At 48.9% G+C, this 26,937-nt stretch overlaps 2 protein-coding genes across 7 annotated transcripts in view; one reads left to right on the forward strand and one right to left on the reverse strand.

Moving 5' to 3' along the window:
* The window catches only part of CCNI (cyclin I), a 35,683-nt gene extending 26,719 nt beyond the window's left edge, over positions 1–8,964 (forward strand). Inside the window, exons 3-7 of one of the 2 annotated variants that reach the window (XM_055724355.1) lie at positions 1,272–1,406; positions 5,154–5,228; positions 5,396–5,536; positions 6,373–6,603; positions 7,282–8,964. In XM_055724355.1, coding sequence (XP_055580330.1) covers positions 1,272–1,406; positions 5,154–5,228; positions 5,396–5,536; positions 6,373–6,603; positions 7,282–7,740 — 1,041 coding nt within the window. In that variant the 3' untranslated portion in view covers positions 7,741–8,964. The remainder of the gene's footprint in view (positions 1–1,271; positions 1,407–5,153; positions 5,229–5,395; positions 5,537–6,372; positions 6,604–7,281) is intronic. The other variant, XM_055724363.1, reaches the window with a different exon arrangement.
* A 4,825-nt stretch (positions 8,965–13,789) lies between these two features.
* SEPTIN11 (septin 11) overlaps positions 13,790–26,937 on the reverse strand; it is a 63,056-nt gene continuing 49,908 nt past the window's right edge. For 2 of the 5 annotated variants that reach the window (XM_055724319.1, XM_055724329.1), the window contains exons 8-10: positions 26,711–26,843; positions 25,489–25,676; positions 13,790–14,039 (exon numbers count right to left, since the gene is read on the reverse strand). In XM_055724319.1, coding sequence (XP_055580294.1) covers positions 13,805–14,039; positions 25,489–25,676; positions 26,711–26,843 — 556 coding nt within the window. In that variant the 3' untranslated portion in view covers positions 13,790–13,804. Of the gene's footprint in view, positions 14,040–15,054; positions 17,029–17,426; positions 21,456–25,488; positions 25,677–26,710; positions 26,844–26,937 lie in introns of those variants that run through there. The other 3 variants (XM_055724335.1, XM_055724345.1, XM_027799726.2) reach the window with 2 other exon arrangements.

Here is a 26,937-nt window from a genome sequence, read left to right on the forward strand (position 1 = left end):
ACGACAGTTCTGCCTTAAACACTCTGCTGTCACACGTGTTCTTGACTCCAAGGCAGGAGAGTCAGCAGAGCTGTTACCAAGCACGACCTGTTACCAAGCTCCTTACTGTCTACGCAAGATGCACAGTAGGTACTTTTGTGATAGATGCAGCCTGAAGGATTGATTTTGCATCAGTAGTGGGTGGGTTTATTTTCTAAAATCCTGCTCCTTTCCCCCCTACTGTGTTAACTGCTGGGAGGACAGCTCCAGCCCAGCCCAGCAGCAAGCCCTCGGCTTTCTCTTCCACAGAAGCTGGTCAGCCAGCATTTCATTTGGTTTCATTCTCTTAAACCATCTCAGCAGTAGCCAAATGAGCACAAGGACCCTGAGCACAGTGGAAGAAATTTGTTTGGTTTCACTTCTGGACAGATGCTTGCTAATCATCTTGAATAATCCCTGCTGAAGTGAGACCAGACGTTTACTTGGCTGAATTGAAAGGCTCCAGAAAAGCTGTAAATATTTCTGAAGAAGGGCAGCAAGAAAGATTTGATGTCAATGAGCGATCTGTACATGTGGTTGAAATTCAGCTGCTGTCCAAACAGATCAATGGCAGTGACTTGGGCCAAAAATATATTTACACACACCCACCCCACAACAAACCAAACCCAAACTGGTTTTTGGGTGAAAATTTACCTGCTTTACCACGGTGCAGTTAACTGTACTGCTAAAGGTCTTCTGTAAGCTGTTTGGAATTTTCTTTTTTTAGCATACACTGAGCTAAAAATAATCCCTGTAATTTGAAGGAAAAATAAACTTTTCCTCTCAAAACACCAGCTCGGTCCCTCCCCTCTTCTGTTCGTCAGGAGCTGTGCATGTGCCCAGCTCCCACAGCATGTCTGGCTTTGTTCAAGGTGGGCATGTCTTTCCATCTGCCATGGTTCTAAGGAGGTTAAAAAACCCAAATCACTCAGAGCTAAGTTAGAGAATGCCCTGTCAGTACTTGAGAAACGACAAGACATCCTTCCTCTCTTCCCCAACGCAGAGTGAAATCTCTGAGTGATGGTTGAGGTTGCTGTAAGGAAAGCTGTCTTTTCCAGGGAAAATTACTTGGGATAGGGTAAGTAACAGCAAGAACAAAGGGGTGATTCAGGCTGGCTCTGAGGCCATCACCTCCCCCCCTTCCAAAGGAGGCTTTGTTTCCATGCTGAATAACTCCTGTGGAGGTAAAATGTTTGGTCTTTTCTGACTCCCTCAGCCTGTGTATAAGAAAAGTTTGTTTTTCTCTCCAACAGGATGTAGCCATTTCTCCAAAGCAGAGGGATGAGGTCATTCAGTGGCTGGCCAAGCTCAAATACCAGTTCCACCTTTATCCAGAAACGCTCGCCCTGGCCATCAGCCTTTTGGACAGGTTTTTAGCTGCAGTAAAGGTAAATATTTGCAGAAACATACATTGAAATAGATTCATACCACCCATTCAGCTATTTCTGTGTACAGTCCTAGCAGCATGGCTGTACGGAAACGCTAACTTCCCCCCTCTGCCCTCACACCCGCTTCCTTTCTCAAACACGTACAGGATGGTACCTGCAGTGCTCCAGGAGCTCAGTTTCAGGTGGCAGTACTGGCAGCACGCTCTGCAGCCAGGAACGTCAGGAGGTAGATCCCTTCCGTAGTCTTTTTTCACCTGGTGAAAATAGCGATTGCTTGAATGAGAACACACAGTTCTCTGGGAACTGACCGAGTGCTTGGACCTGCTGAGACTTATTTTCCCTCTTTCCTCTGTTCTGCCCATTGCCATCATTAATGCAGCTCATTAGTTTAAACGTATATTAACCCCAGAGAAGCGCCCTTCCTCTTCAGCTACGTGCGTGCTCTTAAACTGGTTTGAATGTTGAATTTGCCTCAGCGCAGTCCCTGTTCCTTCCTTCAAGCAATGAGAAAAAGAAGCTGCGTAGAGGTAATGCTTTAGATGAAAAGAAAACACTCCGCCTTAACCTAAATGGACTCATAAGGCTAAAGGAACCGCCTGCTAGCTTGCCGTTAGAAACGGGCCCAGCGCCCTCCGACAGTAATGTCAGGGACGGTCCCTACTCACCTTGTGATTTCTCTGGTGTTCTAACTGCATTTAATCTCATTTGTACCACCTAGAATTGCGGTGGGCACCTGCTAGCAGTGAACTAACTAGAGGAAACAAACATGAGGACAGGTCTGGGCCTGGCAAGTGTGCTAGTGCAGGGAAATGAAAAAATTATTAAAAAAAAGGGGGGGGGCGTTGGGAAGAAGATACAGCTTGAGGAGATTGCTTTTTGGGGGAGTAGTTCACTACTAACCTGCTCTATATCCAGTCTGACAGACTTAAGAGCTTCCTGATAGCAGGATACCAGTCAGACAGATGTGAAGGAGAGAGGTAAGGAGCATGGGTGCAGGCCATCAAAGTGATAAGCTGTCCCCTCCTGCTCTACGGAACAGAGAATGTATATATGCGCCCATTTGTTTTTAGGGCTGTTATACCATAGAAACTGGTGCTTTTTTCAAAAAAGGAAAGTTAAAAATCAGCATCTGGGATCTGCTGCTCTTCTGTCCCTGTAAGTCTGCTGCGGGAGCAAGTCAGATGTGCTGTGCTCGGGCTGTTTGGCACCCTTGCAAGTGACTGAACAACCTGAAATCCCTGGCCTTGAGTTGTGAAGTCAGGCTGTAGGTGGCCTTATCTCTTGGCATATTTGCTCAGTTACATTCCGTGCTCGTCAAATCCGCAGTCTCATCTGCATGTGTGTCTAAGCTCGTCACCAGCACTGTTGGGTAAACAATATAGCTTAGGAAATCTGAGCAGAAGAATGTGTTCTCAGCCTGTGCACTTGCATTTCAATATGACTTCGTTTGGTAGAATGCAGGCGACATCATCCATTAAGCTTTCCTTTAAATATTAATAAATATTGATAATACTTTCATTACAAGCCATGGAAGTTTTGGGGTTTTATTTTTAAAGAGATCTTAAAAGAGCCAATTTACTGAAATACTGAGTTGGGAAGTAGATTTAAATCCCTCAACAGCTAATGCCCTCGAGTACAGTTTTTCTTTCAGTAATTTGCAGCAGCCAAGAAGTCTGCAAAGAGAGTATGAGAAGATGAGTAAGGAGTCCACTGCGTGCTTCAGGCAGCGAGCAGGAATGTGGAAAGGTGTTTAGTCTGGGTGAGCATTGTTCAAACAGCTCGGGGCTTTGTGCTCCCTCTCCCAGTTTTCCTCTCCCATAAAGCTGTCATTCTTCTAATGCAGCTTAACTCCTGGATTTTTTACCAGGCGCTGCCATGTGGGATTTTATTATTAGGACAACTAGTCCCTTCCCTTCAGCGGGAACAGGCTTTGAAATTGTTCCAACTGGCTGCCCCTGGGGCTGTTACCCACTCCAGCAGTGCTGGTGTAACTCATTGCACAGCACTCGTTAACCCTCAACGGAGCGGTGCTTGCAGCCCATCCCAGCAGCGCCTGCTGGGGTGTGAAGAGCCAGCAAGGCAGGGAGAAGCTCCTGGGGGGGACCAGGGTGGTGACTGGGTTTCAGCATGCTTCGGCAGAAGACACAGTGTGTTCCTTCCAGGTCAGTCCCTAGAGGGGATGCACTTGGATAGAAGGAGACAAAATTATTGTTAAAAATAGTGGGGAGAAAAAGCTTCCCTGATGGTAGGAACCTGCTCTGGACACCTGTGCTTTTCCCTGAATGTGACACAGAAGGTGTCCTTCTTTGCTGAACATAATTTTGCGCTAACTTGACAGTTTTCTTTGAACCTGCGTGAATGGTCAAGAACAAGTTCCAGTCTTGCCCTAAGGGAATTCATTCTCTTTGCTTTCAGTGACACCTGAGTGCACAAGCAGATGTGGATGTGTGCACGCACTGCCCCCGCTCCCAAGTGTGGATTTTCTACACATATTTAAGTAGAAGTTTAAAATGACGCTAGGAAACCAAACCTCTAGGCATAGCATGGTCCTTTTTAAGTAACTAAGGCTGAGCGTAGGTAAAGATTTTCAGTTTGGATACAATCCTGCATTGTTGTGGGGGGGTTTTTTTTGGCACTCACCCTTCAGCTACCCCATAAACTCTGTTGCATTTGCTAAAATTTACCTAGCAAGAATAAATCGTGGCAGCAGTTCAGGTTGTAAGTAGATTTTCACATTTGGTGCAGGATTTTCACTTACCTTTGCTTTCAGCATCTTCTAATGTGGAGAGAAGAGCACCAGCTGCCAGTAGGCTGTCGGAGGTGGGGGCACGGCTCTGCAGCTGGCTACCCGCTCGGCTGCAGCAAGGTTTAGGAGCAGCGGCTCTGCACTTCCCGGCCCCCAGCCACTAAGGAGTTGCTGGCCGCATCCTATGGCTTTTATGCCGGTGCTGGAAGCGAAGTCAGACGGTCACATTGACAAAGATGGCTGCAGAGCGAAAACTCCAGCCGATGTGCCATACTCAGTTATGCGCGCAGCCTGGTCCATCGCAGGGACTGCCCGCATGCTTACAGCCACGCAGCCTGCGGCCCCCCTCTGCCCCCAGCTGAGCTGCAGAAAAAGGAGGTTTTGATGCACGTGAAGAATCACCCTTTCCCCTCCAAATTTTACTTACCCTGCCTAAAACAACTCACTGGAAGGGACCACCTCTCCTCTGACAATCCCTGCGCCACAGTTTTGAGAACTGCAATGTGAAATGACATGAGTAGTGGTTTTCACGGGTGTTTTACACGTCCCTTGGCAAGGACAGTGTTTCATAAATTACCTTCTTTTTCCTGCCTATTCTGTGTCTGACCCCCAGCAGCACTAGCAGCAGAGCTCTGCTGAAGCAGATGGAGTGGCAATATTTATTTTTTTTTGCCAGGTGACAGTCTGGCCCTTCTGATTCTCTCCTTCCTGTTTCTACTGCAGTGCCTAAACCCGAGCTCTTTCCACTCCAGCGCTGCACATCAGTGGGAGCCAGTTACGATCGCAGGGCTGGCAGGTTGCTGTTCTGCCTTACATCATGGAGTGTGGAGTTTTGCTTGGCACAGCTTGCCACCGCTGTGGCGTAGGAGGTCAGCCTGTCGATCCGGAACGCACTGCCTGGGCAGCGAGACCCTGGGGCTCAGGATGTCCGACCAGAAAGGATTGAGCATAATTTTTGCATCACATTCACACAGAGACTTCTCTGCTTTTCTGTACTGTAGGCCCGTCCAAAGTACTTGAACTGTATTGCAATCAGCTGCTTCTTCCTTGCTGCAAAGACCATTGAGGAAGATGAGGTAATTTTTTTTGTTCTTACCACCTTAGCATTGTGTGAACACAGCTCTTCCAGTCCTGCCTTTGCTTGCACATGGTGGCTGACGCTTGCCAGGACAGGAACGAAGCGTTTTGTGTGATTTCTATAATGACTGGTTCTCTCATTTCTTTTTTGTGTTGGCTTTTGCAGAGGATTCCAGTACTGAAGGTGTTGGCTCGGGATAGCTTTTGTGGTTGTTCTCCAGCTGAAATTCGCCGAATGGAGAAGATTATCCTGGATAAACTGAACTGGGATCTTCACATGGCAACGCCACTGGATTTCCTTCATATTGTAAGTGAAGGGCTGCTTGTGTTCTTTCTGGTGTCTGTCGGTGTACATAATGTATCGAGGTACCTAGACAAAAACTGTACCTGTAGGGGAGCGAAGACCTCAGGATGTGTTTGTAATTCCTCTGTACAAGTAGTTTCTGAAAGAAAAAGCCTTGCCAGAGAATTTCAGGAGACTTGTGACACTTGGGGTGCAATTTCCAAAACGTGGGCGTGCCATCTGACCATCTGGCCTGTTTTGAGGCATGTTAAGCTACACACTAAGACTCGCCAATCCTGAGAAACATTGCCTCATAATCTTAATTGCTAGTGCGTTTGCTCAGAGCTAAATGCCAGGCAGCACAAAAGCAGTTAAGTACAGCCATGGAGAAAGCGCCGATGCTGGGCGATGGGTATGCTCTGTGCCTGCTGCAGAAGGGCATGGCCAGAGAACCAGATTCATGGGTAAGGCAAAGGGACGGAAAGCGTCCTGAGGTTCTCTTGAATTTCATCCTCTGCTTGCTTGAAAAGCGGTTTTTGTCTAGGACACCAACTGCCAGACCTGTGTTGCCGGGAGAGAAGGGTGGAAGGGGGTAGGCTTTTGCAGAGCCCCGGGAAGCCTGGTTCCCCAGGCAGACGATGTGTACGATGCCAGGTCCTGCCAGAAAGGTGGCACCAAGCTGCTGGCAGGTTCAGCGCCTTGGTTTTTTTCCCCCACGGTGCAGAAATAGACTGTTAAGCTGGAGAATCCTTGTGCATCAGAGACGTGTCGCATGCCATTCTTGAAGTCTGACCTGGCTTTGCCTGTGGGGTTGCCTGTCAGCGACGCCAGCTGCCTCACGTGCTTGTTTCCCCCCCCAGTTCCACGCAGTTGCGGTGTCCAACAGGCCTCAGCTACTGACCATCCTGCCCAAGCTGAGTCCCTCTCAGCACGTGGCAGCGCTCACCAAGCAGCTGCTGCACTGCATGGCCTGTTACCAGCTGCTGCAGTTCAAGGGCTCCATGCTGGCGCTGGCCATCGTCAGCCTGGAGCTGGAGAAGCTGCTCCCCGACTGGCTGGCTCTCATCATCGAGCTGCTCCAGAAGGCACAGGTGAGGGGGTGCTGGTACCGCACATCGCAGCGGGGAGGGCCTGGGCGCCGCAGGAGGCTGTCTTGCTCCATACTCCAGTGAGCCGAGCCAAGCCAAGCCAGCCGGGGCTTTCGGATCCCCAGCTGCTGCTCTCTGCCTGCAGTTACGCTTTTGCAAGGATGGCGGTGCTTCAGCCTGAAGCGACGGTTTGTTTGGGACAGTTCTGCAAAGTTTTGATGGTGACTGCATGCAGTAGGTGACAAAGGGAGGAGCTGAGTGTCCTGGTGTATGCAGGCACTCTGCACTGCGGAGAAAACACCATCGGGGGAGAAAGTCCTGGTTAGCCGCTCAGCCATTCACGCTAAGTGCACGGGGTGGTCCTGACCGGTACTGCAAAGACAAACACTCCAGCTGCTGAAAATACGCAGCGAAACCTTCTAATATCCGAAAGGTTTCCCCTCTCCGCTATTCCCATGAGGCCTAAGAAGGAGCAGGGGTCCGCATCTTACCAAGTCATCGTGCTGGGGGTCTTTTTGGTCCTTTATCGCTTACTTTCTCCTGCATCCAGCATGTCGTTGAGAAGTGAGGGGCCTGGGTGGCGGTGTGCTCAGAGCCTTTGCCCTGCGCTGGCTGATGGCCTCTCCTCTCCTTGGCAGCGATCCCGTAATGCCGGTATCTTTGCTTGTCTTCCCCCTCCAGATGGATAGCTCGCAGCTGATCCACTGCCGGGAGCTTGTGGCACATCACCTTTCCACTCTGCAGTCTTCTCTGCTGCCCAATTCTGTATATGTCTACAGTCCCCTCCAGCATACCCTGGTGACCTGTAACAGAGGAGCGTTCAAATGCCAGCCCTCCTCTGTCCCAGGGCCAGGTTTCTCCAAGGACAACGGCAGGCCAGAAGTGCCAGTCACAGGTACAGCCGCGCTCTACCAGCGTCTGCCAGCTCCCAGCGGTTGCAAGCAAGCCTCTGCCAAGCGTAAAGTGGAAGAGATGGAAGTGGATGACTTCTACGATGGTATCAAGCGTCTCTACAACGAAGACATTGCTCCAGAGGTAGTGGCTCTTGAAAACATGGGCTCTGTTTGTGGCGCTGATGTCTCGAGGCAGGAGGGCAACGTTTCCCCTTGTCCACCTTTACAGCCAGTGTCTGTTATGTAGCTGTGGGCACACACCACCTGCTCCACCACAGCTACTCTAGAAACCGTGCAGAACCTGGCACCCTGTGTTCTCAGTGGGGGAAGAAGGGGCCATACCTTCTCAGGCTGAACTGAAGGGAGCCAAAAAACAGAAAAAAAAAAATCCCAACCCTTTTTTGAATTTTTTTCTTGTGCGGCTAATTATAGTTCCACTATTTAAGCACTTAAAAACACAAAAAAGTATAAAAATCTAAAAAAAGACCCAAAAACCAAACAAAAAAAGTAGCAAAAAATTGTTTCTTTCTAGTGTTGTCAGTTCCACTGTTTTTCTGCTCCTGTGTATTGTAACCCATCCTCCATGTCCAAGAGCTCACATCAGTCGTGCAGAGTTGTTCCAGGTTTCCCAGCCAACTACCACCTCTCTGATCCGATCTCCATCTGCTCCTTGCTCTCTTTCTGCTTGCTCCTTTTTTAATTCTCAGCAAGTCTTGTGCATGATGTTCTGTACTACCTGACCTTCACGACAGCTTTCTTTTTCCTTTCTAAAGAAAAAGACCTTTTTTGTTTTGTTAGCACTTTGGTGTTTAAATGTGATAATGTTTAAAAACTGGATTTAAATAAAAGGTTAGTCAGGAAAAAAACCAAAAACCAATGCTTGCAAGCTGCTCCACACTTAAGTAATAGCCACAGGAGTGTGAAAGTACTCTAGAAGAACACTCGGGCAGCCGGCCGCTGCTCTCTGTACCTTGCACAGAGACTTCTCCAGGTTGAAACAGTTTGTGTTTTCTAACACAGCAAACAGCTAATGGATTTTGTATCACTTCAACAAAAATGGTATTTTTTTCTTGTTTGCACTCAGTGTGGATTTTCACCACTGCTTGACTCTACATCAAGTGTAAACCTTAAATTGTGCAGAGTCTGTTTTTTTCCCCATATGTTTCTACGCTTAGCATGTGACCCGCGCTGCTCGGTGAGGTGCTGGGGCAGCTACGTACGCCTGAGGTTTGAAAGGTGTGTCATTATCAGCCACAAAACCAAAAGACCCTAACCCAGAAGTTTTGTGTTCATGTAACCTCTAACCAAGCGTAAAACCTTTAAAAACTTGTCTCTTAAATGTACACCTCTGTTTTCTCAGAATGACCTGTTCCAATTGTAAGCTCTCTCCACAGCCCTGAGGAAGGTATCGTACTTGGAGCCATTGTACTGATGAAAGCCTTCTGGTAGCAATAAAGAAAGTTGTCCTGGATTCCGAGTCTGGTGTTGTGCTTTTCACCCCCGTCCAGGATCGGTTTTACTTGGAGGCTGCAAGGGAGCTGCTCCGTGCCAGAGCTGTGGCAAAGCGACTTGAGGGGCGCTGGGCAGCCGGGGTGCCAGGGGAGCTGCACAACACAAACTCATCACCGCCTCTGCAGCGGTTCCAGCTCTAGCCCCAACTCCAGTGCTTCTCACTCCTTCCTCGGTCCCAAGGCTGGTCCCAAGGCTGTTCCTCTTCCCAGCTGAGCACAGGCCGCTTGGTGCATCCAGCTCACCCATCTTGCAGCCATCTCCTTTCTGGTATTCGGAACGGAACGCCTCGTTGGAGTCGTGTTTCCTGAGCTCAGGCTGGCTGTGGGTGCCTGCTTGCCTGACACCCCTTCCACTGAAAGGCACGTCTGGTAACGAAAAGGTTAGCACAGAATTCCTTTCTGCTCTTCTCTGTAAACTCGTAGGTTATGGAATTGATTCTGCTCTGTAATCTCACCTTCTTCCCGGCTGGTTTTGAATTTCAGGAGGAGCCGGCCCCTCCTGCCTCACATCTCCTGAGGTGCCATTGTTTTTGTTGCGCGGAGTCCACTGTGACAAGACACTTCTCGGGGTTTCAGCTCTCTTCCTGCCTGTGTCCTGGGGATCTCATCCCACAGACACATTTCTCAGCGGGGTGTGCACCTTCCTTTTCCCCTTCCAGCCCTTTCTGTCCTCCTTATGGTATAACCAGTCCCTGACCTTCTCTCTTCTCCCGTTGCTCGCTTTTCTTCGGCCAGGGTGCTGCGCAGGTTTGGGGCTTCACCTACCGCACCCCCAGCAGAACACCCCTTTGCTGCAAGAGCTCCGTCATCCTGACGCTCACTACTCCAAACCCACTGCAAGGCGAACACCTTTTTCTGTTAAATCACACAGCACAACAGCTCGAAATAAAAATAACTGCCCTGATTTCCAACACTAGATAAAACAACATTAGCATGAGAAAGATCAGAGCCAGGCCATTTTCACACTGAGCCAGGCACCCGCGGTTTCTGCACAGAGGGGAGCCTGTGCGCGCTTGCTGCGTGTGAGCGGCGGTTCAAGTGATCCAGCTTGAAGGGAGCAGCTGCTCAGCGCTCCAGCTGCACCCGCAGTCAGAAGTGAGCCAGGCCTCTTCCAGCGGTGCCAGCCTGCACCGTACACCGCTGTGGAGAGAGTTTTTTCAGGGAAGAAGATGGGCCCGAAGTGCCACGGCGTTGTCATCCCACGGCAATAAATCTAAGCCTCACCTTCCGCTGGCTTCTCCCCCTCCCCACGCTCCTTCCCACCCAGTTTCTGGGATGCACTCCCCATTCGGCTGCAGCAGCAGCAGCACACAGGCACTCGGGAGGATCCCGGCCCAAAGCCATCTGCAGACGCGCAGAAGGAGAGGAGTTGGCGCCGGGCTGGAGAAAGGAACGTGTTTGCTTGTGCCAGCTGGCGGGACCCCGGCTGGAACAGAAGGGGGGGAAGCTGGGCGTCAGGAAAGAGATTTGGGTGCTGCCGGAGCAGTTCTGCTCTACCAGATGTGCTGCAGCCGTGGTTGTGAGGCGCTTTGTGAGAAGGCAACAGAGTTTTCCTTCTCACCATTTTCTCCTCCTGCAAAAACCAACAGGACAAGAGCAGGTCCTGGCTGTCCCCACACCAGGCGCGTCCCCAGCTCGCACAGCCCTGGTAGCGGAGCCCTGCAGTGACGGAGCTAGGCTGCTGAGCTGTGCTGGGCCCCAGGTGTGCCATGTTTGCAGGCAAGAAACCTTTTATTTTTGTTGTTGCTTTGAGGAAAAGCAACAACTTTTGTTGTTTGCAGCAAAGGGGCAGGGAGATGCCTCTAGCGAGAAGCAGCTTTTGAGAGTCACAAAATTACTTTTACGGTACCACCAGCTGCCCTCAAAACTGCACTCGCTAAAGGCAGCGTTACTTCTGGCTCTGCAGGTATTAAGCACCACGCTGGAAAGGGTCAGGGCCCAGGAACCTTCCCAGCCCCCCTGCGCTGCACCAACCCGGAGTGCACCTGAGGCACCCGCCTGAAGAGGCAGGGCTCAAAACCTCCCCTGCTGCCAAGGCAGCCCTCACACCCCCGAGCCCCCAGCACCCAAGCACTTCCCCCAGCCCCGGAGCAGATCGCAGAAGGAGGCACCTTTTTATTTTGTTGGCGCTATGCACAAGTCCGCGCTTCTTGTCTTTCGCCTGGCTACAGGCAGCTCCAATGCAAACAAGGCTGGGACAGGCAAAGCTTGTCCCCAGTTGGGCAGATGCCCCCCTGCAGGGCCTGGCTGAGGCCGCTGCCTGGCTGTCTTCGTGCAGGCACTAGGACACTTGTGGGCCGGTTCCTAGCTGCGCTGCCCAGCAGCATCCTGTTGCCTTTTGCTCTTCTGGATGCAAAAGGAAAACTCCCGTCTCTGCCACTGGGAATGCACGGCCTGAGGTCATCTCCTTCCTCTCTGCTTTTCCTGTGAGCACACTAGATTTCAACGCACCCTTTCAACCCACCAGCACGTATGGAACGCATCCACTGAGGGAATGCCCGGTTGTGCCTGTGGTACCTTGATACACCCGAGAGCCCGGCTGCACCATCGAGGCGTACAGATGCAGCGGGGTACAGAGGATTCACCTGCAAAACTACTCGTGCCCCAGGTGCAGGCCCTGAGCTCTGCTGTGAGCCAGGGGCAAAACATAACCGGACTCGGAGCGCCAGCTTAGCCCTCCTGTCCTGGTGCTGACCTGGGTGGCTGAGCTGTACTTTAGGGACCGGCCACCCTGGGTCTCGGAGGCCAGGGCTGGCACACAAGCCTCCACAGGGGACTGCAGCAATGTCACAAGGTGCTCTTCAGCTCTGCAGATCTCCTCCTGCTGCTCGTGCAGCAGGCACCCATGTCCCAGGCCAGCTAGGGCCAGCAAGGAGCCCATGGAATGCAGGTCTGCATTGCTGGCTGCACTGGTGGACAGATTTGCAGTGTTTTGCAGCTAAAAAGGCGATGTTCAAAGACAGGCTTGCCTTTCAAAATGAGCCACATCCCAGCCCGATCAGCTCCCCCACATAGCAAGGTCCAGCTGATTTGGAAACAACCTGCATTGCCAGAGAGAAAATACATTTCCCACTTCTCACATTTCCTCCCCACAAAAAAAAAAAAACAACCAACCACCAGGCAACGACACAGCCCGAATGCAGCCCTCACCCATCGCCTCGCCACTCCAGTAGCAGGCTGACTTGTATGTTGTTCCCACTGTCAAAACACAGGACCATCCTGGAGCGCTGCCAGGGCTGCCTGTTACACAGAGGAGAATATCCCCTGATGCCCGTGACTTCTCATATTCATGTGGCCTTCCCCCAAACTTCACAGCACCCCAATGCTTCATGCCGCGGACCTAGCGAAGATGGCGAGCACTGGGTCCGCCTGGTGTAGCAGAGGCCCAGAGCAGCAATGGCAGGAGTGCCGCTGAGCACAGGGGTCAGGTGAACGGCCAGCTGGAGGGAAACCAGTTGTAAACTGCAGGCTCAGTTCAGTGCTGCCTCACCTCCCTCTGGGGCAACGGGATAAACCCATTCCATGCACAAACCCATGCACGCCGCTGCTCAGCACAGTGCCCCAAACCCCAGGGAGCACCCGGGCGCGTGGCAGCCGTGTTTCGGCAGAGCACTGCTACTTGTTTCAAAGCCGCCTAGCAATACTCCCAGCTCACCTTTATGTGCCGCGCAGCTGTTACTCTCTGCAACACCCCATCTTCCCTCAACATCTCACAGGGGTTTGCTTTGAAGACCTGATAGCAGTAACCTCTCTGCAATTTTCTCCACAACACTGCCTCAGAGAGATACCGATTCACCTCCTTCGTCCCAGTTAGCCTGGGGGGATCATTCATAAAGTATTTCTCTCTTACACAAGACCTGCAGATAGTGAGCATGGGGGAGATGCTCGTTCCTCAAGCAGCTGGTAGGTGGATACCTCGGTCCCCTCTGGCAGGCACGCTGCCACCCAGCCCGCAGCCACATGGCACTGCGCCCCGCCGGCTGCTGCCATGGGGCACGTCCAACCTGGAAGCTGCTCCTAGCTCTGCACTTTGGGAGCTCCTTAAAGCTCTTTTACTCCCCAGCAGCAACAGGAGGGTTAAGCCCACAAACGATTTTAAACTAGCTTACTCCTGTGGATGAAGCGGCTTTCCCAGCTCTGCTGGGGGCATCTGATGACACCAAGCGACAAATAACCCCTCTGGGCTGTCCAACAACGGGTTTCACACTGCAATTGCCTCCCCACGCTGACACCTCTTCCCCCAGGAGCTGCGTGCCATGGAGGAGCGAGCCAAAGGCACAGCACCAGCCCCTCCGCCCAGCACAGAGGTGCGGGGAAGCCTTGGCAGCGCTCCTGCAGCTCAGCCCTGTCCAACACACATCTCGCTGCAAACACCGCCTGCAGCGCCCACACATGCTTTCCGTTCCCCTCCCTCTGCCCCAGCATCCACCACCACCAGACTGGTGGATGTCAGATGTTTCAACTCGTTCCCCCCTCTTAAAGTTCCTTGTGCCTCTGTTCCCTATGAATTTACCTTTAAAAATAGAAAACAAAACCAACGAACCAAAAAAGCCCAAACCCCAAAACCTTCTGCAGATACCATCCGCCACAACAACCTGGGGCAACAAGTTCCAGAAGGGTACTGCCTGCTCTGTAAGAACGTTACTCTGTGTTTTGAGCTGATTTCCTTTTAGCTACGTGCTCTCTGGTTCTAGTCGGACAGCGGGGTAACTAGCAGGTCAGCACCCACCACCATCATCATAACTTAGCGGACTTTGTAACACAGAATCAGGCTAAATAAATTTAGGCTGCAAGGGACCTCTAGAGGACACCTGCTGCAACCTCCAAGCTCACAGCAGGGCTGATCCTCCCTCTCATCTCAGCCTTTCTCTCTCCAAACTGAGGCCTCCAAGCCTTTGCAGTCTCACCTGGCAGGCTGCTGCTCCATCCCATTTTGTCATTAGTGCCCTTCTCTAACTCCACTACGTCCTTCTGGAGACATGAAGTCCAGAGGCGCATGCAGGACTCAAGGCACCAGCACAGCAAAACTCTACAGCTGCAAAATAAAGGCAGGTCATGTAAGTGTTGGCATTTGGTTTGCACTTACCTGCTTCTTTTTATATAAAGCTTTTAAAAAAAAAAATTCTATCTGGATTTAGAAGTCAACCAGCAAAAGGGTTTTGCCCTTCTTCGAACCTTCTTGACAGAGGAGCACTACTGGTGGGTCACCTAGCCCTGAGCCCCTCCAGCTGCTGAGAAACCACCTCCTCCAGTACAGCCCTGCACTTGCAAAGGGCACAAGTGCCCTAAAAGTCGAGGTCTGCAGAGCTCCTGGCAAAGCCCAGGGCTGACCCGGCAGACGGGAATCCATCGGGATACTCCTTCAGTGTTGCCAGCCTGCAAATTTGGTCATGACTTCCTACTGACACACAAGATTTCAGAGTCACAAGGCACAGCTACATGGCTAAGATTCCTCTCTTTAGGTACAGGAAAAAAAAACCCAAACAACACACCACCACCTAATTTTTTTCTTCTTACTTGCAGTAAATGATGCCCAGCCACCCATGACCAACCCTGGGTCCCAAACCATCCCAACATGGGTGAGCTGACACAAGGTAGAGCCCAGCAGAATAGCTCTGTGCCCATCCAAGACCATGAACTAAATACGTAAGTGACTATTTCATGAGAGGGCTATAGCACAGCGGTGGGATTTTATAGGCTAGACGCCTACCACCAGATAAACCCACACCACAATTTTTAAATGAAGGCAAAAAAAAAAAGTCCAAGGAACATGAGAAACATAAGAAGAGGATTCCCTCCCCAAAACAGGGGCACTGGGGAGGGTCTCACTGCCCAGGGTGCTGCAGGGGCCATCCCACAGGTGGGGTGGCCTCTGGGCAAGTAACCAACAGGTATTTTGGCAAGTTGGAGGCTACCACCATGGAGGGGGTTGCAAAGACAAGCCACGACAAGGCCCCTGGGTGGTCCCTGACACTGCAGACTGGCCTAGGTGCCAACACTGAAAAAAGAGAGACACAGCACTTGTAAATGGGGTGTTTTAATGGGCAAGACATTTTCTCAGTAAACAGCAACCGCCTTCATGCGCAGAGAACCCCAGGCCAGAGGTGAGTCGCCCTGGATGAGGCACAGGGGTGGCTCAAGGACCAGCAGCCCCAGTCCCGCAGCAGCCCTTGGCTGCAGGGTTACCGATTCACTTCAGATAACGTGTGGCTCGGCCCGTCACTTTTTGCTAGGTATGGCTGGCCCGGTGCATGCAGAGCTGCTGCCTAAGCCCTGTCAAAACAAGAAGGCTTCCCTCCTGCAACCTGCTCCCAGTTAGCAAAGCACCTGCGGTTTTGCAGAGTAAGAAAGGACTTGACACAGGCAAGGTTTAATCCAACAACACCCTCAAGGCCTCAGCCTGTGCGGCAGTAGGGACTCTGTTTCATCTTCCAAAGGCTGGATGTGAAATGTTTTCTAGATCTGGCTCTCCTGGTAAGCACCAGTGGCTGGAGTGCAGACCCTCACCTGAGAGTGCTGAAGGCTAAGGAGTGGGGCAGGCCCCGTTGTCAGTATCAATGCAAAATCTGTCCTAAGCTACATTTGTGCTAATATCCCTATCCCTTCAACTTGAGCAACGGTCAGCAATTCCATTTACATACCAGGTAAATCGTTACAGCATACGCGCAAGGCCAGTATTTAATAATCTTCCCGATTGTATCTATAAAGTCACTTAGTTGGCTGCAAAGGTTTTCCAGGATAAACAGTTCTTCTGCCACTTTAGAAAAATACCACCAGGCTGGCGGGAGTGTCTAACCCTTGTCACTGAAGAGTGCTGAAAAATATTGTGCTTCTTTAAAAAAACCCAGCAGGTTTCAGCAGAGACCCGTGGCAGCTTGCGCTTCGCACACAGATTGAGGAGGCAAACCCTGGATGATTTAATAGCATCTTTTCCACGGCAGGTTAAAGGAGGTGAATTCCTTGATTAAGGGTCACAGATGAGAAGAATAAATCACTAGTATTCGGTTAAAGGAAAAAAAAAAAAAAAAAAAGTGCATCACCCCACATGAAAAAATATCCAGAGAGGATCATCAGGCTGTCCCCTTCCATCCACCCCAACCCAGCTAGAGGTCACTACACACCAAGTTTACGAGCTTTGTTTTTACCTTCAAACAATCCTTTGGCACTTCTCAAGCTTTTTGACTGAATTCACTTCCAAAGTAAACAAGTTAGAAAGTTGAACAGCTATCCCATGTTCAGGATTGGTAAAAAAAAAAATTATCACTAATTAGGCTTCATGAAAACAAAATGAAGCCCTCAAGCGAAGTACAAGTCCGTGCAGCTCAGTTGTACAAGAAGAGATACCTACTTTGCTCAGACGCAGGCAGATCAGCCAGAAAACAGTAAGGCCTTGGCTGCCCAGAACAGGCTCCATCAGCACATGGTGTGCGACAGCCATCCCCGCCTCGTGTGGCTGCGGACTGAAAACAAGAAGTCACCCAGGTCTAAGGACTTATTTTCAGCACGTGTCGGAGGAGCACAGGACGTACTTGTGATGAAGCTGTGGTGTCCAAAGCAGCCAGACGTGTTCTTTAGAGGCAGAAATGAAATACTCCAGCTCTACACACTCACCCTCATTCACAGTCCGTCATTCTATTTGTCATCAGCAACACGTGTGTATTATGGCAAAAGGAAAGAAAATGGGAGGGGGGAGAAAAGAAAACCCACAAAACTAACCCGGTGCAGTATGTCACATCATGGCCAAGCTCTCTCCTTCAGCCGTTACCTCTGTCATTTTTGGAAGCCTCAATTCTGTCGGAGACACGCTGGGAGCAGACAGATCCCGCACAGAGACACACAGCACAGTGCACCCTCAGACGCACAGGTGAAAAACAAAAAGGGAAGGAGAGAAGGGCAGACGTGATGGAAGAATGAGATGGCTCTTCTCCTGGTGCCCGTAGCTGCAGGCTCTTCCAGTGCCCTACTGTCCACTGGGAGAGAGGGTGTGGGGGCTTTGGCAAGATGACGTTTACATAAAGAAGAAGCTACAGAAAAAGAGAAAAACAGAAAAGAAAAGAAACAGAGATTCAGAATTGAAATGAAAAAGTGGGAGAGAGAAGAGAGAGAGAGAGGAAAAAAAAAAAAAAGGAGGAACAACATTTTAAAGGAAGTAAGCCATGAAGGAAGGAATGCGCCAGGGAGGTGTCATACAACCCAACTATACCGGGGAGGCCTGGACCTCTCCAAGACACCAGCTGATCTGGAGAACAAGCTCACAACCGCCACAAAAAGCGACTGACAAACACTAGCACAAACCTACGGAGGCATCTCCAAAACACAACCCAGCTGCTGGGAAACTTCGCGCTGCCTCGGCCTCTCCTTTCACACAGTTACAAAATGGCAACAGCAAAACAAAGTCACAAAGGCCACGCAAAGACCAAGGCATTTGGGTAAAAATATATTTCCTCTCCCCACTTCAAGTGTTGGCACTATTTGCGTATATAACCTAAAGCATATACAAGAAACGACTGAGTTTAGCTACAAGGTTATTATTCAATTTGTAGTTCAAAAACTGAAATATTTTAACATCAAATAAAGTGACAATATCTAACAGATGCATACATATAATTTGCATTAACACTGTATGTAGGTTAAACAATTATTTAGTTACAAACACAGGTTATTTTCAAATAGCAAGGTAATAAAGTTCTACATCTATAGTTTAAGGCAATCGGGATATTAAAAATGTATACAAATACAATATTTCTACCGCTGTTCACAGCTTTATTTTCTGTTAATTAAAAAAAACCCTTCATATTTGTATAGTTCCATGCTGATACAGGCTGATGAGAGCATCATGGATATTATACACTGCAAATGCAACCAGGGTCCTTGGAGAAGAGACAAACACGCGGCTCTTCTAACACCTTAGAAGGGCAAACGGTAACTGGATTCAAATGGACATTATCTGATATGATCACAAACAAAAAGACATTTCCATTTTCACTTGGACGTTTTAGGAGAAGCTGAATGAGAGCTACCTGGAGAAACACTGGTCATGTTAAATAAAGACACGCTGGAAGAGAGACACAGAAATCCAAATCTCCTCGACAGGATGTCAAGCTGTCAAAAGCACACAGAGGGGGTGACACCAGCTGCAGTTTTCGGGCTGGCGGGGAGCCCAGGGTGGGTGTCCGTCACTGTTCCCCCCCTCCCTGGCAGCACCACACGCTGCAGGAGATGCAAGGTGATGGTGCATGGAACGCCTGTGAGCTCAAAGGGCACCTTCCTACTTACTGCCCTCCTGGACAGGAACAGTGCAACCCCAGTGAGGTTTTAGGGGAGCAAACCCTTGTTCACCTCTGCCTTTTTGGCCGACTGCCAGACACACGCGTGCCCACCTCTACAGAGCTATCGCGGCCCCTCTCAGCGACCTGGATTTTGCATGTTTTCCCATTCTGAGGGTTCACTCCATGCCCTGGGAACACCATCATCCCAGAAACACACATTTTAGTGTGCTTTCCTGGTCCTTTTTATTATCCTAAGGTTTGAAATCCACCTTGTCAGGAACATTCGGCATTATCAGCTAGTTACCATCACTGCCTAATGCACATTAAAGGCTGCAGTGCCTCTCAAGCCAGGCTCCTGCCCATGCAACTGCCTCCCACAGTTCCACCAGCTGGCCTGGTAGCTTCAAGCACGCAGAGAAGCTGCGCAGCGTTGCTTTAGGCATCCAACAGAAGCTGGAAGGCATGTTCCCTACGGCTTCTTTCCAACATCTTGGCAAAAGCAGATTATTGCAGAAAGTTTTAAAGTAGTTTTAACCATGCCACTTGTAAGGAAGCGGACTTAAAGACACACCCCCCAGAAAAAACACACCTGGTTTCATATCAGTAGTGAAGCAGAAAGGGTGAGTCTTTTACTCCTGTACTTACATGCAAAGGTAAAAGCACATCCAACTAGATGTGAGTGTATGATTTGCTCCATGCAGAATCAGGTGCTACTGTGAAAAAAGGCATAAGTAAAGAAAGAAGTGCAGCAGTAACAAGCTAAACATGGCCTGGGAGTTTAAGGGAAAAAAAAAAAAAAAAAAGTCATTAACATCTCCTTGGCAAAAAACCCAAACCAGTACCTTTAACTTCTGCAAGTTCACAGTTTATTCCCAGTTTCTCCAAAACAGCTTACTTTTGGCTGGAGAAAGAAACTCAACCAAAAATACATTAACACACTTGGCCACAGCTTTCTGTTAAAAAAATAATAATAAAAAATATGTATAGCTAGACATAGCTGATTTCCCCTGCCAAACATCCCTTGAAGGGCTGTTAAATGAAGCAGAACAAATAAACGTTAAAATTAGTTTTCTACTTGGCACAAAATGTCGGTAATTAAAAAGAGGACATGCACAGAGACAGCTGAAGCACAGCATACCAACACAAGTATTCAGTGATGTGCATATGATGCCACTGTAAAAAAAACTGACAAAATCCAAACTTATTCCTTGATAACTCAAGATTTTAAAGCTTGATTTGCCAGAAGACACAGAACCATAGTTTCATTTTTCCAAACAACTCCCTAGCAAACCTATTGAACTTGACAAAAAATGCATCATGATTAATAAGACCAGGTAAAAAAAACACACCCCAACACCACACCCAAAAAACAAACACATGGAAAAAAAAAAAAAAACAGAAGAGAAAAAGGAAAAGTCTCAACTGTTTCATTTCCAGCTTATTCATCTTCAATCAATTTTTGCTGTCTGTCTAAGACACTGTATTTAGATGTCCTCTTCCCAAAGCCATGTTTAAGCAGTGAAGGTTAAAAAGCAAAACAACACAAAGGCCAACCTCCAAACACATTTCACAGTCCAGCACTCCAAAAAAGGTGGTAATTCTGCCTTTTTTTTTTTTCCCCTCCCAGAGAGGCAAGAAACTCCATCCCAGAAACAAGCAAAGAACTGCAGTGTGCAAGACTTAAGTGGAAAGAGTTATTTAAGAGTGCTTTAAGGAAAGAAACAGGAGACTACCTAGCTAGGAGCAGTGGAAATGCTGGCTGTACATCAGCAGAAGAGAAAGAAATCCAGAAGTCATAGAGTAAGCATGGCTCGCCACTTCTTGGGAAGGAAGGGAAAGAGCCTGTCCGAAAAGCAATAGCATAGAAAATACACATTAAACAGACCAATATTCACCCGTGCTGGCCACGCAGCGAGGCCTAGCTGATGGTAAGTCCCCTTTGCACATTCAAGGGACATCTGAATGGGACGTTGTCCCTGGCGCAGGAGGGCTGGTGGGGAGCGTAGGGAATGTACGTCTAGGCACCTTCTCTCCCGTGACATGAAATTCTGGATCCCACAGCTTTGCAAGTCTGTATTTAAGTGCATGCAGGAATCCTTCTAGAATCATAGAATCATTTAGGTTGGAAAAGACCTTTAAGATCACCAAGTCCAACCGTTAACCCAGCACTGCCATCACTAAACCGTGTCCCTCCTGAAGGCTCTAAGAGGATGCTGAAGGCTATGCCTTCCCCCTTACCCAGGCATTTGATTCCACAAGGACTGCTAAGTCTTCCTAAGATCACACGCATTGGAAACCAGGTACTATTTGAAGTGAGGTTTCAAAGGTTACGGTCAGGCAAGTAACCCATGGAAAGCAGTAATAAGGTACGGTCCTCCCAGGCACCTGCAGCGCCGCTCGGTTCCCACCGCAGCATTCAGCAGGTAGCTACTACACTGAACTGGAAGGGTGGCTGTGAAAATATGCCAGCACATGACAATAAATCCAAGCCAACTACTACGATCAAGTCAAGACAACAAAAACAGGAACTAATAAAAAAAAATCATGCAAATGTAATGGCATGCAAGGTCAGTTAAACTTTGGTTATCTACACACACATACCCCCCCCTCCCTCTCCCCCAACAGCGGGACTCGTAATTGCTGTGACACATTAGCTATTGAAGGAATAGGGTCGGACTAAACTTCAGGGTTTAGCCACACCAGGGACAGGGCTATGAGCCAGTAATTCCCTGCGGCTGGTTTCTGCAGAGCCAGGGACCCCCTTCAGCCCAGGGCTGCTGCAGCCAGCCCTCCGAGAGCCGGGTATGCCAGCAACACTGAGGACCTGACCCAGTCAGTGATGATCACCTGAGCTGCTGATGTCCAGCCCTGACTCTCAGTTCCAATTTGGGGCCAAGAATGATTTGCTGCTGCTGGTTTTGACAAGAAGAATATATGGTATCGTTACTTTGCCCCTCCACCCACACCTGAACATCCAGTTGCATACAGTCCTGTACCCAATCCTTCTTCCTTCTTGTTCCCACTATGTTATTAGATGAGTTAATAGTTATTCATGTTAAAAAATGAAGAAAAAAAAAAGAAAAAAGATAAAAGAAAGAAAACAGATGGCAGAGACACATTACTGCAAAAGCAGGTGAATGCAGGAACATCCTTGGCTTGACAGGCTTTATGTGAAGCTTGCACTGCAAGTTAAAAAAAAGAACAAAAAAACAAAAAAGTTAGCAATAATTGAACTCAAAATGGAAAAAAAAAAATCAAAATCAAAGAAAGCCGGGAGAGCCAACACCAGCAACCCGCTCTAGTGGATGGGCATGCAGATGGATTATGGAACTATAAAGAAATTAAACCCTGAGGCTGGGCTCTACTCCAGCCTATGACAAGCAAAAGCAAAAAGAAAAACCAAGGGGCAGGACTACCTGAACCACCAAACACATCAGGTAGTCAAGGTTACAGGCGGTAACCACACAGCGGCTGGTGTCTTTAAGCTTCATTTTTTCAGAACGTGCATGGCCGGGGCGTACAGTTGCAGGTGTCCTGTTTGGGTCACGTTACGGGGTGCTCTCACGGAAGGCTCTGTGTGTAGCCTCACCCAAACGCAGGTGTCTCAGGACTGGGCACCATGATGTCTCCCAGCACTTTGGCACATCAGCATTCGGACACCAAGTCAGGTCCTTCAGACACCAACAAACCCCTCTTTTTACAGGGCGTTGGGCCAGGCCCTGACACATGTCGCAGCTCAGGTTATAGCTGAGTGTCACATCTTGGGGACTGCTTTGGGGCTAAGCATGACTCGTTGACGGCCAGACCAGCCACATCGGGCTGGAAATTATTGTGTAGAAAGGAAACTGGAAAAAAGTTTTTAATCTAATTTTCAGAAGTAGCTTGAAATAAACAGAAACAGAGCCCAAACAGATGGTCCCAGCTCCTGGGGGGGTTGAGGATGAGCACGTAACACAACAGCACATGTTGAGGCATGCATGTGGCCATCTACCAAACAACAGGCAAGCACCAGAAGGCTATTTGCTGCTCCTATTTGGTTTTGCCAAGTCCATTGCCAGGAACCATCTCCAGATTGTTCAGGTTTAAAGCACAGTCCCATCCCAAAATTTCAGCAGGGCCTTGGTAAGTACGCCCAGTCCCATGTTCGGGGAAGCACTTCAGTACGTGTCTATGCTACAGTCACACAACTGCCTGAGGTACATCGATGTGCTCTCCTGCAAACAGCACACTTCTGTCATCAGGCCTGAGCTGCAACAACTTTACCTCAGCTACAGGAATCTGAGAAATGGATTACTAATTTTTTAAAAAGGTATTAAACCCCCAAGCTGTTCCTACAGGAATAGTCTGGAAATCAAGCAGGCCACACTCTCCCTCATGGAGTTAGGCCAGCAGCAGATTTCACCCTGAACCTTCCCTCTGGCTTGTACAGCACAGGGGAAAGTCTGCTGTCCAAGCTGGAGAACTCTAATCCCACCTCGAGAAAAAAAGCATTCCCGTGAATGACTTTCTGGGGAGGCTACAATGATCGTGCATGGCAAGGATTTCCTCTGGCAACTGCACAAGAACCACCACAGTCCATGTCAGCACAAAGAAAGGTGGAAAGCCTTACCTATACAAACTGCAGCTGTTCAGTAGAGTGCAAGGAGAAACTTAAAGCCTTTAGAAAAAACAAGGTATGCTACAAGGCAGAAGCATCAGCATTTCCCTTTAAAGCCTCTGTTAGTAATTCAGACACTAAAGAACAATCAAAGGAGTTACGGCACCTGGTGTGGAACGACACTGAAAGGACACACTAAAACACGTGCATGTTCCTCATGACTGGATTTCTGTGAATGCATCAGCAAAGCAGAAACTGTGTTTGTCACAGTGGCTAGAAACATCCATGGATCACACCCACAACACTGTGCATGTGCCAGCCAACTTCACAGAAGCAAATAGTAGCTAACACTGATGACCAGAAGTTACAAAACGTCCCGGACTATTGCATACTGCACTGGTCTCGTATCGAAGAGGTGAAAAAACTGACTGCAGAGTTCTTACAAATATTAATATACTGCACTGGTCTCGTATCGAAGAGGTGAAAAAACTGACTGCAGAGTTCTTACAAATATTAATATACTGCACTGGTCTCGTATCGAAGAGGTGAAAAAACTGACTGCAGAGTTCTTACAAATATTAAGCTACCAACTCTGTTTAAGAAATAAGATAAAGAGTCCTCAAAATTTTCCATTCTTTTTAGGAAATAGGTCACCACATCTGCACTCTCACATGAGAGAACACCAGTGTTTCAGCCTATCCTGTTTACAGGCGTCGTTGCAGAACGGTATTTCAGCATGCTTGGACGTTAGCTGCCAACACGCTGTTTCTAAGTTCAGCATGACACTGATCCGCCTGTAATGATTTTCTACCCACGCAGAGCATGCAGCACGCAAGCACTCGATGTATTTCAGCGGGTGCCGAAGGCCAGGTTCTCAGCACAAAGCAGCAAGGCTCCATAGGAGCTACATCAATTGACATCAGCTGAGGAAGTAGCCCTAGGCCCTCCCCACCTTCCCCAGGGAAGCCAGGGGCAGAAGCAACAAACGACAGGCACCAAACCAGCAGTAGGGACAGGGGACATGCAGCGAGTGTCAGCCTAATTTCCCAAAGTATAAAAATATACTAGTATATATGCAATACAACAGAATCTCGTGGGCTCACGCTGCAAGACAGCTAAGACCTGACTTCAGTTCACAGGTTAGCAAGGGAGAGAAAGTGTCTGTACCACATTCCTACTGGCATTTTGGTTCTTTCAACAGTGACAGCTTAGTGTTAATCGAGTAGGTTACTCTGCCAGGGTCTGCCAAGGAATGCACCCCTTCACTACCAGCTATTAAGAGAAGTGTGGAACCGTCATTTTTGTGTGGGGGTTAAAGAAGCATTTTCCAGTGAGATCTGCTGCATCACCATCTATACAGCTTTCCTGATTGCAGTTATCAACTAGTGCCATTATCACAGGTGACCCAGAAGGGACTCGCACAAGTATCCCCTTGCTAGGTACGGAAAAACCAGAATTAGGACAGGAGGCCTCAGAGCAGCCTGTGTTACAGTAACCTGACTTGCTGCACTATCCAAACAAGCCAGGCACAGTCTGCTTCACCTCTGCAAGGTCTAGCTGGCTTCACTGTATATATCCCATCTACGTGGACCGCGTGTTCTGGTTTTTCAAGCCCAGTGAAGTAGCCAGTATCATGTCATATACAGGGGTCTCTTGCACTAACAGCAAGCTAAACCCAGCCATCTCTGAGCACAGGCTGCCAGAAGGAGATTATGTCAATTTGGATCAATTTAGAGCTCAAGGTTTTCAGCGGAGCTCTGCAGTGACCTAACTGAGCCCAAGTCAATGGCAACGTTCCTCCAGTTTCAATGGAAGCAGAGTTAGGTCCAAACTGAGCACATCGGAAAACCTCACCTCCAAATATCAACTGTGGGACAGGCTCTGCCCACAGATAGGCTTGGTGCCCACTAAGTTGCTCAGAGTACTGGAGGGTATAGGATTACACTCCTACCATACAAATATAAAATAGTAGAAAACAGTGCCATTATCTTCACTAAAAGGTATGGGTTTCTTAGCTTATTAAGTCAAGTCGATACAACCACAAAAGCCATTGACCTGCAATTACGGTACCATAGTAGTTTGTTATTTAAAAAAACAAAACCAAACCTTCATGTCTTCAAAGCAAGCTTCCAAGTATTCACTTTTGGCACTAGCATTTCCCATGTAAAAATAACATGGTGGGTTTGGTTTCTAATCTATGTCTACTTACAACTATAGCCTTAAGGAATGGGAACTGGAGACTACTGTTGCATGAAAGAAAGGACGGGTAGAGACCCCCTTAACAAATTTGGCTCAGACAGATAAACCTGACTCCAGAACATCCCAGAGCTGTTCCAGATGCTGCTGGACAGATCACAGGCCAAACCTCCACCATCCGATTGCTCTCCCATACCAGTCAGACTTCGACATAAAACTTGAAGGTACTCTTCTAGAGAAAAATTAAGATCATGTCCCTGGCCCACCCTTTAGAAAAAAATATTTTATTTGATCAGGCTGATAAAAGCCCAGTTTCCAGTCTGGTAATGGGAAAAAGCAAATACAGACATGCAGCGAGAAAGAAAAAACAACCTCCCAAACTGTAACAAACCCTACAAAGGATGTGGGTGACATCCGCTTACTTTTTCTTGTCCTTGTCTTTCTTGGTTTGTTGAGAACCCGCCTGCTGAGCCTGTGACTGTAATAGCTGAGCTGCTGCCTTCTTCTTTTGAAAGCTGTTCAGCTCTTCCTCAAGTTCCTTCTTTTTGTCTTCCACTTTTTTCTTCTCTTCTTGGTGAGTCCTCTTTAGATGGTCAAACTTTTCATGAAGCTGCCAGGACAGAGACAACGAGAATTGGATGGGAAGAGAAGAACGTTTCACCCCGATTACTGGTAACGACGCCTGAAGCAGTTCTGCTGGCACCGAGGCCTCACTACATTAGCAACAAGTCATTGGCCTGTCCCAAGCACGTCTGACTTCGTGAGAAAAGCCCTGCAATTAATACACACTTGCACACAGATGGTGGGAATTTAAGGCGCTGCAGGAATATGCCAAGTCTCTGGACATTTCCAGACCCCCATGTTTCCCATCCCTCATTGCTGTGTACCGAGCAGACTCTCTCGTGCCTGTGCTAAGCCAGACAACGCGGCCATTCAGGGCAATACTCTTCTCTGCACCTCTGCAGAAGTACACGCCCCTCCGTGAGGCCCAAGAAACAGCTCCCTCCCCTAGCAGGACACCTACACCCTCTCTGTCCCACAGGAACCGGTGCTGACCTACACACCCACGGAGCAAATGACAGCAGGGCAGCTCCCAAAGAGCTCTGTCACAGCCATGCCGAGCAGGACCTACTGCTCTCCCAAAAGTCCCTAGTGACTTACTGACAGCCTCCAGAAAGGTGTGCCTGCTCGAGGGCAGCGCTGGCTGCACCACGGCTGAAGATCCACTGCAAATCAACGTTACTCTGAGCAGCAAACATACTCCCTTCTTTGGGTGGGACTGAAAAGGTGAGAGAGCAGAGGACTGCCACAGCACAGCAAGGCTGGCATTTCTGTTAACTGTCACGCTGCGGCACCTCCCACTTCTTCCATATGTCCTCCTTCAGCTGCCCAAATCCGGGGAATACTCCTGCTCCATTTTACAGGCACAGAAAAGTGGCAAAGGACTTGTGTGATGGGGCCACACCACACGTCCACAGCAGGACCGGGAACTGAGCTCGTATCTGCTTCTCGAGACTGCTTATGCGCAGCAGGCACCTTTGCAGGCTTGGTGTTGGAGTCTGGATGCTCACCTTCTAAGGGCTCTTTTGGAAAAGCCCCAGCCTAAATCTTTACAGGAAGTCCTCCGTGTTACAATATACTCACATCTTTCTCCGCTTCCTTCAACTCTGCTTCCTTCTCCTTCACTCGCATGACAAACATCTGCCTCATTTCATCCTCCTTCTTCTGGAGCTCACCCAGGAATTCGTTCCTCTTTGCTTCGTAAGTCTCTTGGAGGCTGTTAAAAACAGCAAAAACAGTCAGAGCTGCGTTTCAAGCACAGTCATGAGTTTCCAGCCTTTGGTGATCTTACCGCCTCGTCTCCTCACAAA

This window comes from Falco cherrug, chromosome 1 (assembly GCF_023634085.1).
Source record: "Falco cherrug isolate bFalChe1 chromosome 1, bFalChe1.pri, whole genome shotgun sequence".
In the NCBI taxonomy this organism is placed as follows: Eukaryota; Metazoa; Chordata; class Aves; order Falconiformes; family Falconidae; genus Falco; species Falco cherrug.